This window comes from Impatiens glandulifera, chromosome 7 (assembly GCF_907164915.1).
Source record: "Impatiens glandulifera chromosome 7, dImpGla2.1, whole genome shotgun sequence".
NCBI classification, from domain to species: domain Eukaryota; kingdom Viridiplantae; phylum Streptophyta; class Magnoliopsida; order Ericales; family Balsaminaceae; genus Impatiens; species Impatiens glandulifera.
In genome coordinates, this window is record NC_061868.1 from 14,828,703 (window position 1) to 14,844,022 (window position 15,320).

Sequence of the window (15,320 nt, forward strand, 5' to 3'; positions counted from 1 at the left end):
CTTTATATTAATCTTAAACTTTTAACTTTTATTTTAATAACAAAATATAATTTTTCTATGTTCAATCTCTATTTTTTTTCATTATAATTTTTCTCAACTCTAATTTTTTTTTTCAAAATTTACAAAAATAAGTATGTAAATAATGTTTTTATTTGTATTTTTAACATTTTTATATTATTAATTTTAAAATTATTTATTAATGTTGTGTTTATTTTTTTTCAATCTTTAATCAGGTAATGAGGTACCCGATGAATCGGGGATGGGTACCCGACGAGTCGGGATGAAGATAGAAGTAGAGATACTCATTGGTTTCGAGGTTGGGGTCGGGTAGTGAAATAAAAATTGAGTTCGAGGATGAGTACTTAACTACCCGTCGGGTAGGGTACCCATTACCATCCCTACTCAAGAAAATGTCACATACACAATTAGAGGATACGAGTAACGAATGATCCACAAAGAACTGAAAAAGTTATTCGAAATTATAAAAATTTGATCCGACCAACCAATTTGTCAAACCGAAAAATCGCACAAATATTAATTTTTTTTATAAGGAGTTAATTCTCATTTAATTCAATTCCGAGATAATTGTGAACCGACAAATTCTCGACTATAACGAGATATCGTTGGTGAATCGTTTATTATTCCGAACCGGTCCTTGTGGGCCCTTTTCTTCAACAAAGCGTCAGCCCTCAATCCTCTCCATCTGTGTTTCCTCTTTCCAATATAAGGTGAGTCCTGTCTCCTCTCTAACATCTCTCTATCAATTTTCTTTTGTCATCGTTCATCTCTTACCAATACAGTAAGATAGTGGAGTTGAGAGAGTGATTGAACAAGTCTCCAATGGATGAGAGCTCTTCCGGCGCGATTGTGCCGGCGGTGAAGGGAAAGGCGAAGTCGTTAGCCATTCCTCCATGCGAACACGATGATACCTTCGTAGCTGGCGCCGATCCGTATGTCTCCGATAAGCCGGAGATCGACAAGGATTTGTTATGTCCAATATGCATGCAGATCATCAGAGACGCTTTCCTCACCACTTGTGGCCATAGCTTTTGTTACATGTGCATCATCACGCATCTTAACAATAAGAACGATTGTCCTTGCTGTGGATCTCACCTTACTAATAATCAGCTCTTTCCTAATTTTCTCCTTGACAAGGTTAGCAGTTATGATGAAACTTCGATAAACGGGAATTAGCATATTTGGAACTGGCATAGCTCTGCTTTTACTTATGATTTTACCATCACAATCATCCACATCATTCACTGTTAACTGATTTCCTATCAAATGAGTCAATTTTGAACTAAGTTTGATAGTTTAGAGTTAGACCTGGTAAATCTTTTGTTGAACATATGGCTTCCTTCATAATGCAGCTTATTGTTACCTTTTGTAGCTGTTGAAAAAGGCCTCTTCAAGCCAAGTATCTAAAAGGGCAAGTCCAATTGAACAATTTCACCATGCACTGCAGCAGGTCAGTTAATGTTTATGTTAATCAATTTGGAAACTTGCTAACGGTGGATGGGTTTTGAATCCTTTTTCGTGTAATATCATTTGTTGGCTTTAATCTTTCTCAACTAAGTGACTCTTATTTGCGACTCAGACAGGGATTTGAAGTGTCTGTAAAGGAGATGGACAATCTGTTGATACTGCTTGCGGAGAAAAGGAGAAAAATGGAGCAAGAAGAAGCCGAAAGAAATATGCAAACCCTAACGGAATTCTTGCAATGTCTAAGGAGAAATAAAGTTGCTGAGTTGAAAGAGGTTCGTAACATGAACTGGATTTCTTCTAATGTATCAACATAATATGCAGATATTCTTCATTGGTTTGTTCCTACTCACCTAAGCTAATCAATTAATTCAACTAATTTCTTGATTTTACCAATTCAAAGTGGTGTGATGATTGAGTTTTGTTCAATGAACAACATTTTGGTCACTTGTTCAAACACTGTAATAATTTATTAGAAGTTGTCTTTTTGACAACTTTGTTAATACAAACTTTAATTTATTTTTAATTGTCATTTTGGATTGTTTACTGATGCTTTAAAATTGTATCTTCATGCATTATAGATGCAAGCAGATCTCCAGTATATTAAAGGGGACATAAATTCAGTTGAGAGACATAGAATTGAGCTGTACATGGCAAGGGACAGGTTCAAAGTACCACGGACGGTTGCTGATAGTCCTGCAACTACAAAATCATGGTCAATGTCCATTGATAGGAACACTGGTGCTACATCTAGTTCTCGTACTGCACAAACAGGGATGCGTATGGGAAATTTTCAGTATACGAAAACAGATGGAAAGGTTCAAGGAAGCTCTCTTTCTCAAGAGAGGAAAGATACTCATGTGGGATTAGAATCACAACTTACAAATCAGACAAATTTGTCTTCTACGAAGAAAAAGCGTGTGCACGCACAGGTAACCAACCAACTTATTGATACCTTTTGTCAGACTGTTTGGAATGCAAGGCAGATTCACTTACTGACATGCATAAAAGGGGAGCACTGCACTTGACAGTTTCTTTTGTCAATTCATCCATCACATGTTTGTGATTTTCATTCATTAAGAATCTTCATAGATAGCTTGTTTTGTTTATTCTTCTTCCTTTTTTTAACTGTTGATCTAGATCAATTTTCTATGCAACAGATTCTCTGTGGCTTACACTTTCTTTTTCTGTCTAAGCATGAGAACATAGCCATGTTTTCGAAAATTCATCTCATATCCATTATATATTGAGCTATTTGGAAAGTATTTTGTCACAATCACAATCTTAATGAAATTGCCAAAGTTAAAATCGAAAGTGACTTTCTTTTATTTATAAAAAACGAAAGTGGTTTTTGTTTTGTTTTGTTTGGTATAAGAATTTTTTGGATCATGATTAGATTATTGTTTGGATCATCATCCATATTATAGTGTATTTTTTGTTGCTTCATTTGTTATGCAAATTATTTTCTTGATCATAATCCAAGTTGTAGTATAATGTTTTGCTTCATTTGGTATAGAGATTTCTTTTCTCAATTATGATCAAGTTACTTTGGATTTTGATCAGATTATTTGTAAGATCATTGTAATTTTTGGAAAAGATAATTAAACGTAGATTTTTCTTATCATGATCAACATGAAAAGAAAGGGCAAAAAAACAGCCAAATATTATTGACTAAAATCCAAATATCTCTGGACCCTTTTCCGTTCATCTTTGTATCTCGAATTTGATATCATTCATGCTTCACTGCAGTTCAATAACCTACAAGACTGCTATCTGCAAAAGCGACGAGAGCTAGCAAACCACTCATCTAGGCAAGAAGATGCGGATGCAAGCATTGTATCCAGAGAAGGATATAATGCTGGACTGGCTGATTTCCAGTCTGTGCTTAAGACCTTCACACAATATAGGTGTGAAATTGTTTTTATTTTTGTAGATTTTTCTCTTTCTGTGATAATTTTTCTGCACTTTATGCCTCAATTTATTTGTAATCTGAAACAGTCGAATGAAGGTCATTGCTGAACTTAGGCATGGTGATCTCTTTTATCATACAGCCAATATCATTTCTAGGTAAGATTATCTGTCTATATGGCTTGTGTTTAATTTGAAAAAAAAGGTTGTGCTAATATAAAGGCATGATAATTGGGACAAGCTGGAAGAGAAAGGCAAGAAAGTTACTTATGGTATGATATATAAATACATATCCATGTATAAATATAGTTATCAGCGCCTTAAATATCCCCAACTCAACATATATAGCTGGTGCTCAAAGAAAAGACATATTTTTTTTGAATAAAGACAAGTACCCAAAACCAAAAGGGAAAAGGAAATCAATGTAAAATTTGACCATCTGATTAAGATGATAAAATATTTAAGTGTAGTGGAATGAAGAATATTGAAATTGTGGAACATTGCTTGTCTATGCAGCATAGAGTTTAACCTTGACGATGAGCTGTTTGCAACTGCTGGAGTATCCAAGTGTATAAAAGTTTTTAATTATTCATCGGTGAGCTTCTTGTTTCTTGTATTATTATTTCCATGTGCTGTCTTTCATTATGGTTTCTGAGCAAATTCATGCAGAAGTGTACTAAGTGTTTTTTTTCCCCCAAATATCCTGTATTTTATTTTAATGAGAACCTCTCTTAGTATGTTGAATATGTTGAGAGAACAGATATATTGGAGAGCTTGAAATTTAGACAAACTTCATTGTATTCTTAGGCCTTGTTTGATGAAGGTTATTTGGATTTAATCCAAATAACCCTTTATCCCATCACCAACCAAAATACGAAGTTACCCTTACTATATTTATACAACATTTTAAATATTAAATAGAATATTTTAGTAATTTAATCCAAATAACCTCAAATAATCCATTTTTTCATCAAACATTTTTTTTTCTTCAAAAAAAGCTCTTAATCTCATTCTATGTTCAAAGTATTGATATTTGGAAAATGGGTGGTACTGCATTTTGAGTAATGTCAACGGACATAAACAACTATTCTTGATTTAGTAAAAAGGAACTAAATTGTAGCATGTGGTTGCTTATTTTACTTGATGTGGATTATTTCCAAATAAACCACTATCCCATCAACCGTCACTTAATCCAATCATTCAAATCATCAATCAAGAAACCAAATTACCTTTATTTTGTTCTTTATAACATTTTAAAATATGAAATACCAAGGATATTTTTGTCATTTTATCCAAATAAACCACCCTTTACATCAATCAAGTTTTTTCTATAAAAAAACAGATTATTTCTAAATAATCCTACATCTAACAAGCTCTAAGTAGTAACAGTCCTCCAAGAGTTCATAGAAGGAATCAATGCTCTCATTATACAAATATGTATTCAATAAAGAGTAAAAAAACACCTCAAACAGAATCCTATGGACTTTGTTCAACTTTTGCATCTTCAGAACTGTCAAGCAGTAGTTTAACTGAATGCTGGCTGCTCCGTTTGCTTAGTTCTTTTATGATCAGCACTTGTAATGTTTCTGTTTTAGTAATTCTTTTATTATGATAACAGTTAATTTTGCATGACTTGAAGACCATGGTTTCCTTGTCTGGTTCTTATTTGATTGTTGTTTATGGTACTTCCTTAGGCTGTAAATGAACCTGTTGATGAGCCTTTCCCAGTAGAGGAGATGTCAACTCGATCTAAGCTTAGTTGCTTGAGTTGGAATAAATTCAGCAATAATCTTATCGCTAGCAGTGATTATGACGGCATAGTAACAGTTTGGGACGTTAGCCGAAGGCAGGTAAGTCAAAATCGAACAATTTATTTCCATTTAAATAATATAGTAGAGAAAACACGGAAATAAATTATTTCCATTTTATCTTTTTGCATTCAGAGTGTGGTGGATTATGAAGAACATGAGAAACGTGTATGGAGTGTTGACTTTTCACGCACTGAACCATCGATGCTTGTGTCTGGAAGTGACGATTGCAAGGTGAGTTTAAAATTATGTTTCTTACCCAATTCGACTAGCTAAAGTTGTAAGAATCTTGAACTTTGAACTAAGAGGCTGAGGTCTCAACTTTGATTTCCTGGATAAATAAGTAAAAAGAAAAGAGAAAAGAATCTTATGATGTTATGAATGAAAGTGTTTTCTAATATTTTTCTGGTTAAGTGTTCATTCATGTGCAAATGTAAGAGCATTTGTTACTTTTCTGGTCCTGATCTGACCTCTTGTGGTTATCCTTGTGTGAATTAGGTCAAGATATGGTGCATGAATCAAGAAACTAGTGTTCTTAATATTGACATGCAAGCAAATATTTGCTGCGTCAAGTATAATCCTGCATCTAGCTTTCATGTTGCGGTAAGTATTTCCTTTCTCTATGGGGAATATAGAATGAAGATCATATCTTTTCCTGGTTAGTGTTTTCTTTGATGCAACAAATCTCAGACCCCCAATTTTATTTTGTTTTGAGAACGCTGAGTTCTGCTTCTCTATCGGAGTGCGATTAATCTCCGCGGGTTAAACAAATAAGCCTGCAAACACACTTAACCAGGCGAGCGGAACTTGCCGCCTAATTGGCTCGAACCTGGACCTCTATGAGGCTAGGGATATCCACCTCTTTTTGCCGCTAGTCTAGAAGAGGAGATCTCATTAAGGTGTTCTAGGTGAGAATTGAACCCGTGAGATCTTTGATCTCTAAGGCGCGACTCTTGCCACTTGAGCAATCCTAGTGAGTTATTTTTTAAAAATTTTAAATTGTAAATACAAAAAGACATTTTAGTAATTTAATTCAAATAATCCCAAAAAAAACCCCCTCTTTTTCATCAAACAAGATTTTGATTTCATGACCTAGAATTTTTTTCAAATAACATCACATCAAACAAGCTCTAAATGAATTTTTGGCTGGATCACAAACTGAATCATAAGGTATGATTTAAAAGACCTGGACTTTCAACCAAATGTGGATTTGCTAGATACAAATCCTGATAAAACTATCATCAAACTTAAATAGCTCATTGATCGTAGCTCCAAAAGAGATCATGGATGAAAACAGAAATTAGACAACACATTCAGAATTGTTTTGGCAAATTTTCATCAGGATCCAGAATCACAGAAACAAAACCAAGTTTATTTTTCAAACGATTCTAGATTCAAATACAAAAGCAGTAATAGAGCATGTTTTTTATGTAAGTTAGTGTAATTTAAGTGTAATTTTATTGCAGGTTGGTTCTGCTGACCATCTAATTCACTATTATGATTTGAGAAAGTCCAAACAACCACTTCACATATTTAGTGGACATAACAAAACTGTTTCATATGTTAAATTCTTGTCAAACGAAGAGCTTGCTTCTGCATCTACCGACAATACATTACGCTTATGGGATGTCAAATCAAATACGCCAGTAAGTTCCAAATTATGATCAATAATTTTTTTTCCTTTCATGATCTCACTTTGTACATATGGTTCCCCCAGATTCGTACATATGGAGGCCATACAAACGAGAAGAATTTTGTAGGTCTATCAGTGAACAACGGGTTTCTAGCTTGTGGAAGTGAAACAAACGAAGTGTTCGTATACCACAAAGTAAGTGCAATGATACTATTTTTCATTCTCACTTAAAAAACTAAAATAAAAAATGGTTTTGTAGGCAATATCGAAGCCAGTGACATGGCATAAATTCGGTTCGACTGATATGGAAGGTAGCGATGAAGAGACAGGTTCGTATTTCATTAGTGCAGTTTGTTGGAAGAACGATAGTTCTGCTTTGTTAGCTGCTAACAGTCAAGGGACGATTAAAGTGTTGGTACTTGCACCTTGATTTGTTTAGGAAAAAGTGTATCAATGAAATGAGATTGGGTACTAAAAATTTGGTTCTTCTTTTTTATGTTATATAGAATTGTTAAATTTTTATCATTTAATTGAGGGACACCTTAGAAATATGCATGATAATGAAAGTTTATTTAGAAACTAATATTATAGTGTTTCATTAGATTTACAATTTTTTTCTTGATCATGAGATTATTTTTTAATTCATTATCAAATTGTTTTTAAATTATTGTGAGTTTTGGCATTTTATATTTTTAAATTATGATTGACATGAACTTTTTTTTTATACCAAAACAGTTCATTATTGAGTAAATTAGTTAGTCAATTATCATCTGAAAAAAATAAATACCCAATTTCTTGCACAGTACAGTAACTTATTTTGGTCTATATTGTTTGATCAATCTGAAGTGCAAAGTTTAAATTCATTGGCTAAGAACAATTAAAATATTTTTATTTCAATTTTTGAAGTTATTTCCATTAAATATAAAAATATATATTTGAAAATGTTGAAGTATGAATTAAAAAAAAATAAACAAATCATAAACATATTTGTATCTAAATGTAATTAATAAATTAATATTGGAAATTTACCCATAAAAAATGTGTAGCACAATATTAATTTGATTTTTTTTTTTATAATGATCAAATATTATAATATATCATGTCAACAATAAATCTAAGATTGAATCGAATTATTATTTACATACAAAATCGAACAACTGTTTCAAAGATGTTACTTTATTAACAAGTTCTTTTAATTAACTTACTTTAAAATAAAAAATTCCTTCAATTTTTTAGAAAATGAATATTATATTATGTAGCATAAAACAATTAATCCTTAATATAAAATTATATGAACATTTTAATCCCTATTTCCACCGTTTAATGGATGGTTCTTCCTTTTTAATTAGAATGATTGCATTTATTAAAATAAATTAAGTTATTCACAATAGAAGTCTATAATTTAATTCTAAATTTGATAACAATGTTTAAATTCTTTTATTTTTAATCATAATCTTCTACCTCTATAAATAACCCATAATTAAATTTTAATCTCCATTCATAATATATATGACTGTGTTCAAGGTTATTTAAATAACTTAAATTCAAAAAATATTTTCACAACCCTCTCTATTCTTATTACATCACTTAATTTATTAAACAAAATATTAAAATGCCTTTTATTTATATTATTATTTTTTATTTTATCATTATATATTAATACCCTTTAAATTTTTAACAAAAATATTTTATATCTTTATAAAATTATTACAAATTATTATTTTCAAATAACCCAAAGTATAACGTTAACCCAAATCCAAACAAAAATATACCTATCTAAAAATATAGACTTAACTCAACAGATTTGAATGATTTAATAAATCACTTAATTAATTTAATAAATAATCATCCACATATTATCTACATATATATTATATATTAGCTTGTAAATTTAATATATACTTTTATTTATTCCAAAATTTTCTTGTATTTAATTCTTTTTTATATTTAATTTTTAGTTTTATTGAAAAATGCTATCATACACCCACCATGTTTCCATCTTAAAGACAAAAACACCCACAAAAACAGAAGAAAAGAAGCTTTGAAATTAGTAACAATACTCAAACATGCAATAATAATTAACAAGATCAAAGTGGTCAATGAAATTAATCCTTATTCAATCAAACATAATCTTTTAAGAGCATGCTAGGGACAAGGCAGTTGGAAAAGAAAACAATACTACAAATCTAACAATGTCACCATGAAAAGAGAAATAAAAAAATCATACTAAAATAAATAATAAATTAAAAAATAAATGTCCATGTTCCCAAAAAAAAATAAAAAAAAATCCCCATGTTCTGATTTTTTTTTTTCAAAATTATTTATTAAATTTATTATTTAATTTGTTTAATAAAATTAAATCAAGTTTACATCTAATTTTAATTAAATAAATTTTATCATATAAAATGGTATAAGTTAGTCTTTTCTTTTAATGATTTTTTGTTTTGTTTTTCTTTATTGTTATTTTACAATCAAAATAGCCCATTTGTGCAAAGAGAAATAAAAAAAATCATACTAAAAAAATAAATTTCAAATTACATGACAATGTTTGTGAAAACATAAATTTTCAAATTTATTTATTAAATTTGTTATTTGATTTGTTTAATAAAATTAAATCAAGTTTACATTTAATTTTTATTAAATAAATTTTATCATGTAAAAGGGTAATTTATTAAATTTTTTATTTTGTTTTAATTGTTAAATTGTTATTTTATAATTAAAATAGCCACTTGTGCAAAAAGAAATAAAAAATTATACCGACAAAAATAATAAATTTTAAAAAATGGCCATGTTAATTTTTTTTTAAAATTTAATTTGTTTAATAAAATTAAATCAAGTTTATATTTAATTGTTATTAAATAAATTTGATCATGTAAAATGTATAAAACTGAGTCTTTTTCTCTCTATTAAATCTTTTTGTTTTGATTTAATGTTTAAACTGTTATTTTACCAATAAATAGCTAAAAAAAATTATACTAAAAAATAATAATAATAAAAAAAGGTTCGGACATGTTTTGGAGGTAGAACACATTTTTGTCGTAACATGACAATGTTTGAAACCCATTTTTTTCAAATTTATTTGTTAAATTTGTTATTTGATTTGTTTAATAAAATTAAATTAACTTTACATTTAATTTTTTTTAAATAAATTTATTATGTAAAAACAATTATAAAACTTAGTCTTTTACATTTATTAAATCTTTTATTTTTTTTTAATTATTAAATTGTTATTTTATAATTAAAATAGTCATTTATACATAGAGAAATAAAAAATCATACTAAAAAAATAATAAATAAATAAGTTGGTCATGTCCAGGACAAAAATAGTCCCAAACATAACAATGTTCGGAAAATTTGAAAATTTTTGTCCCAAATATTACCATGTTCGTGTAATGTTGGGGACAATGGTTTGGAAACTAAATTTTCAAATTTATTTGTTAAATTTGTTATTGATTTGCTTAATAAAATAAAATTAAATATACATTTAATTTTTATTAAATAAATTTTATCATGTAAAAAGGATATAAGACTTATATTAAATTTTTTGATTTGTTTTAATTGTTAAATTGTTATTTTATAATTAAATTAGTTAAGAAATAAAAAATAATACAAAAAAAATAAAAAATAAAAAAATGGCCATGTTCAAAATAAGACATACATTTTTGTTCAGGAAACTAAAATTTCAATTTTATTTGTTAAATTTATTATTTAATTTGTTTAATAAAATTAAATCAAATTTACATATTAATTTTTATTAAACAAATTTTATCTTTACATATAAGAATGAGTCTTTTTTCTTTTATTAAACTTTTTGTTTTGTTTTAATTGTTATTTTATAATTAAAATAAATTAGATTAATTTATATTTTATATTATTATGTAAATGGTATAAGACGTTGTCTTTCTCTCTACTTGAGTTATGTTTTATTTTTCTCTCATGCATATCAGCATATGGGTGATCTTGGTTTTGTTATATTTTGGTTACTTGTAAGTGAAATTTGTGACTATCCTACCTGTTAAACACACACGAATTTACACATACATAGATATTAGCATTTGAAACGGTAAAAATAAGTCCATCACACGACTCTTTCCTCAATTAAGGAAACCCAAATTTTGTAAGTTAATTAATTAACTACAACGTTGTTGTTATATCTTGAAAGTAGTCAAAGTTTTAAGATATGGATAAGCCTCTTTTTAGACAAACTTGTAAGAAATTCATGTAATGGTAACATGTCAAAGTTGTTTGGTGAAAGGTTTGAAAATGGATTCTTATCTTTTTCGTGTTTTGACTTTTTTGTTCAAATAATTTTTTATTGGAATAAAATGAAAATGTAACTCTTAAAATCATGCTCCTCTCGCCTGGTCTAAGCATTGTTTATCCTTGTTAAATCGTCTTTTGTGTCTTATAAACACTCTATGAGAAATGATACTCAAAATATAGATATAGATTACAGAAGAAGATGAAGGAAATTTTTGAGATAAAGTCGCAACTCAATTTTTTTTCTTCTCAGAAACCGAGTAAAAGAGTTGCGTCAAATCCTGGGTGAAAAGATTTTGTATCGGTTTAGTGCTTAGTGACTCAAGAAAGGGCAACTAAGTGTCTTTCTACCCGTCCACAAACGGTCTTTACTTTGAGTATTTGGCCATTTTAATTGGGGTTAAAATTGAATGTTTAGATAAATTGAGAGAATCTTTTGAAAATAGAGCTCCTCCAAGGCTCCAACAAGTATGACATTGAGTTCTATAGCAATTTCAAAAAAATAGAACTTCATAATATCTACCTCAAGGAAGAACCATCAAATGCTAAGCCACTAAAATAAAAAGACAATAGATTTTTTTTGGTGGGGTTGCCTCATTAAGTTTGAAAGCATGGTTAGACTTACCCTTGATTGTATTCGTATTGTTTAATTAAATAATTTAAGCAGCCATTCGTGGTTTTCGAGAATCTACAATAAATTTTCAGGCAAAGTGTTTATATTTTTGTTCTTATGATTTTTTATTTTTATTTTCTCTCATATCATATAATGTTTGTGTTGTTGTGCTTAACTATTTATTATTTTTATTATAAATTGACCATTTAAAAATAAATAAATAAAAAACAAATGTTCTTTCTTTTTATGATCTTAACTACTTTTCTAGTTTATTTATTTTTAGTTATTATATAGAAAATATCTTAAATAAATTGTCTCAGCAACTACAAAATTAAACACATGTGTTCAGATAATTCTTTGGACAGATTCTAACCAATTCATTGAAAAATACATTGTTTCTAAACAGGCTTACACAATCACAATGGATAAAAGCATTGACATTGTTGATTTAGAGAAACTTGCATGAAGTCATTAATTAATAATTAACTGCATTTAGGGTTATAGTTTTAATTAATTAATTATTTTAAGTAAGAAGCATGGCAATTGGCAAGGAGCACTGGTTTTATAATTTATAATTTGTCACCATTTTTCTTTTTGTCAAAGTCTTTAATAGTAATATATAATAGCTAGCCCTTAAAGATATGAAACATGACCACATTGTCCCTAAACTATAACAACTCAATTTAATGAGCATATAGGTGATAATAGAAGTGAACAATTTCTAGAAAATGAGAAAAAACATATAATGGGGTTATTATAAATGCTTTTCTTTTTATGGAGGATATAAGTAGGGGTGATGATACTTTGTTTGACTCAAATTCTAACCCTAAAACAAAAATTAATTTGGGTAAGTTAATTTAGGTTGAGTTGAATTCAAATTTAATTTATTTCAGGTTGAGTTAAGGTTATCCAAAACATCTAAATTAATTTATCTTTTTATCAATCCAATATAAACTAACCATCTTAACTCCAATATATTTTCGTGATTTTTACTACATTGATCTTTATTACAGTCAAATAAAAAATAATTGAAAATTTTAAAACTCATTAAAATTATATTTATTACTTATAGTCTAGCCATACATAACTAACCTATCATTATTTTGACTCTTTAATGAATTAATTTGTTTATGAGAATAAATAAAGTTGACTATATTCAAGACTTTATTTAGTATATTATTTAAATAATCCATATTAATCTCACTAAATATTTTTCAACTAATTTAGTAATTAAGGTATATATCAAAATAATTTAAAACAAATCAAAATTATGTTAAATAGATAAAATAAAACGTATAATAATGTTAAAGACATATTAGACGGAACAAAAAACAAATTAAACGAACAAAAAATGTTAAATATGTCACAAGTGTGTTAAACATGCCAAAACTGTGTAAAATAGATTAAAATGACTTACATACTTGTCATAACTAAAAACGTTTTAAGCGAGTCAAAATAGCTAAAATGAATTAAATATTAGTTCTTTAATGCAATTTTCAAAAGCCAAATTTATAAATAAATACTGTTTTTTAAACGGGTATGGAGGATGAAACGCAAAAACCTTTCCAAAATATCACTAAACTACGAACTAAAAGAAACTTTGGTCAATACATTTGTATAGGTATGCCAATTTTTATTAATTTTCAAAACTCTAATGGAGACTCTGTTTCAAAATAAATAATCTTTTAAATTAATTATGTTTAATTAATTTAAACAAATGGATTTTAAAAAATCAAATTTTAATTTAATTACCACAAATCTTCGAATTATTTAATATTAAACCCCGAATTAATTATTTTTAATTAATTTTAAAAGCTGTCATGAATTATTTAAAAATCTTTTAAAAATAGTGTTTTATTTTTAAAAAGATTTCTGACAAAACTGAAAACAAAGGTTTTCTTGGGGTTACATCACCTAGTTAAGTTAAGTTTTGACTAATACCTATAGTTGTAATCATATAATTTTGTATTTCACACCATTAAATACATTTTAAATACATTGTTAATTAATAACGAGAAAACTGTTCAAGTGGAAAGATTTTTGGGAGTTTTAATACTAATATTATTTTTTTTCTTTAAATAAAATAGATATCTTTTGAATGATTATTTGTTAGATTGACATAGTTTGATGTAAAAGTGGATGATTTGAATAATTAAGTACATTGTTAATTAATAATTTCATTTGTTATGCTTCATTTTTCAAATCACACTGCAAGGTTGGGATCTATAAATAGTGTAAATTATTTTTACAGAGAAACTAGTTGGTTGATCATTTAAGTGGACTGAATTTTGAGAGTTTTAACTTTTGTGACAAAAGAGGTATGTTTTGCTCATACTGATATTATTTTGTTCTTTAACTAAAACTTATATACTTTGAATGGTTGGTTTTTAGACTAACAAAGTTTGATGTAAAAAGTGGATGATTTGAATAAATGAGCAAAACATTCTTGTTTAAATAAATAGTAATACAATTATGTGTATGCTTTACATCACTTTACATGAATAGGAATACTCGGTTTTAAACTATTAAATATAAACGGTTAGATTTATTTTAGATTGCAAAAATATGGTTATGTCTGGTTGTCAAGGTTCCTATATAGGTTTATCTAGTATTTATTGTCGATGTGGTGAAATTTTTCCAATTTAGACATCCTTGAAAGAAACACCAAATCTTGGTAGAAGATTTATAGGTTGTCCAAATTATAAGGTAATTAATTTTCTCGTAATGTATATATGTTGAATTTGTAATTCAATGTTAAGCATAATATAGTTTTTATATGTTTTTTACAGAATGGAGAAGTTGTCGTTTCTTCAAGTGGTCATTTAAATAGACGAACTCTTGAACTTTTTTGAGAATTGAAAGAGATGAAATCCATGCCTAGCAATCTTCAAAGGTTTTTGGATAAGAAGTTGAAGAAACTCCAACAATTATAAGAAGAGTTTGAAATAATAAAGTTGAAGCTTGAAACAATGAAATCCATATCAAATAAAACTCAACAATTAATTGTAAAGATTTGCATAATATATTTTGCATTAATTGTCTTTTATTTGTATATTATCTAATTATTTTTTATGTTACTTAAATAACATTACTACTTATCTATGTAATTATTTTTTATGTTGGTTAAATAACCTTACTACTTTTTTAGTGTGATTTGAAAAATGAAGCATAATAAATGAAATTATTAGTTAACAATTTACTTAATTATCCAAATCATCCACTTTTACATCAAACTATGTCGGTCTAACAAATAATCATTCAAAGGATATCTAATTTATTTAAAGAACAAAATAATGTCAGTATGAGTTCCACTTGAATGAGCAACAAATCAGCTCCTCATTATTAATTAACAATGTATTTAATATATTAAGTTATATGTGGGGGTCGAGTTTCACATTCTATACCCCGATTATCTATCTGAACCCATGATTCTTAACATTCTAATAGTACAAGGTGAAGAACTAAAAAATCATATGAATTAAAGCTATTATTCCAAACTAAGATAACTTAACTAGATAACAACTAATGTAAGTTCACTATGAATAGTAATATAAAAATGAACAAAAGAGTTTTACCTTTCACCTAGGTACAAAACTTGAGATCTTGACTTTATTTT

The 15,320-nt window shown here is 27.9% G+C and overlaps 1 protein-coding gene across 3 annotated transcripts; it reads left to right on the top strand.

Annotated features, from left to right (window-relative positions):
* Positions 1–751: 751 nt before the first annotated feature.
* Positions 752–7,432, top strand: LOC124945638 (E3 ubiquitin-protein ligase COP1-like). 3 transcript variants are annotated; one of them, XM_047486104.1, is made up of 13 exons: positions 752–1,155; positions 1,391–1,468; positions 1,602–1,757; positions 2,064–2,414; positions 3,232–3,389; positions 3,481–3,549; positions 3,907–3,985; positions 5,085–5,240; positions 5,334–5,432; positions 5,697–5,801; positions 6,665–6,844; positions 6,916–7,026; positions 7,091–7,432. In XM_047486104.1, exons 1-13 carry the CDS (start codon positions 841–843, stop codon positions 7,259–7,261), a joined length of 2,028 nt encoding a protein of 675 aa, XP_047342060.1. In that variant the 5' UTR covers positions 752–840; the 3' UTR covers positions 7,262–7,432. The 3 variants fall into 3 exon arrangements, with proteins under 3 accessions (XP_047342060.1, XP_047342061.1, XP_047342062.1); XM_047486105.1 differs by having other exon boundaries at positions 1,013–1,155; positions 1,598–1,757; XM_047486106.1 differs by having other exon boundaries at positions 1,037–1,155; positions 1,371–1,468; positions 1,598–1,757.
* Positions 7,433–15,320: the final 7,888 nt, after the last annotated feature.

What these genes read in the sequence shown, in the direction of transcription:
- LOC124945638 (XM_047486104.1), top strand. Translation starts at nt 841, where the DNA reads ATGGATGAGAGCTCTTCCGGCGCGATTGTGCCGGCGGTGAAGGGAAAG. An exon ending in AAAAGCGTGTGCACGCACAG is followed by an intron (nt 2,415 to 3,231) that starts GTAACCAACCAA and finishes GCTTCACTGCAG; the next exon opens with TTCAATAACCTACAAGACTG. An exon ending in AAGACCTTCACACAATATAG is followed by an intron (nt 3,390 to 3,480) that starts GTGTGAAATTGT and finishes AATCTGAAACAG; the next exon opens with TCGAATGAAGGTCATTGCTG.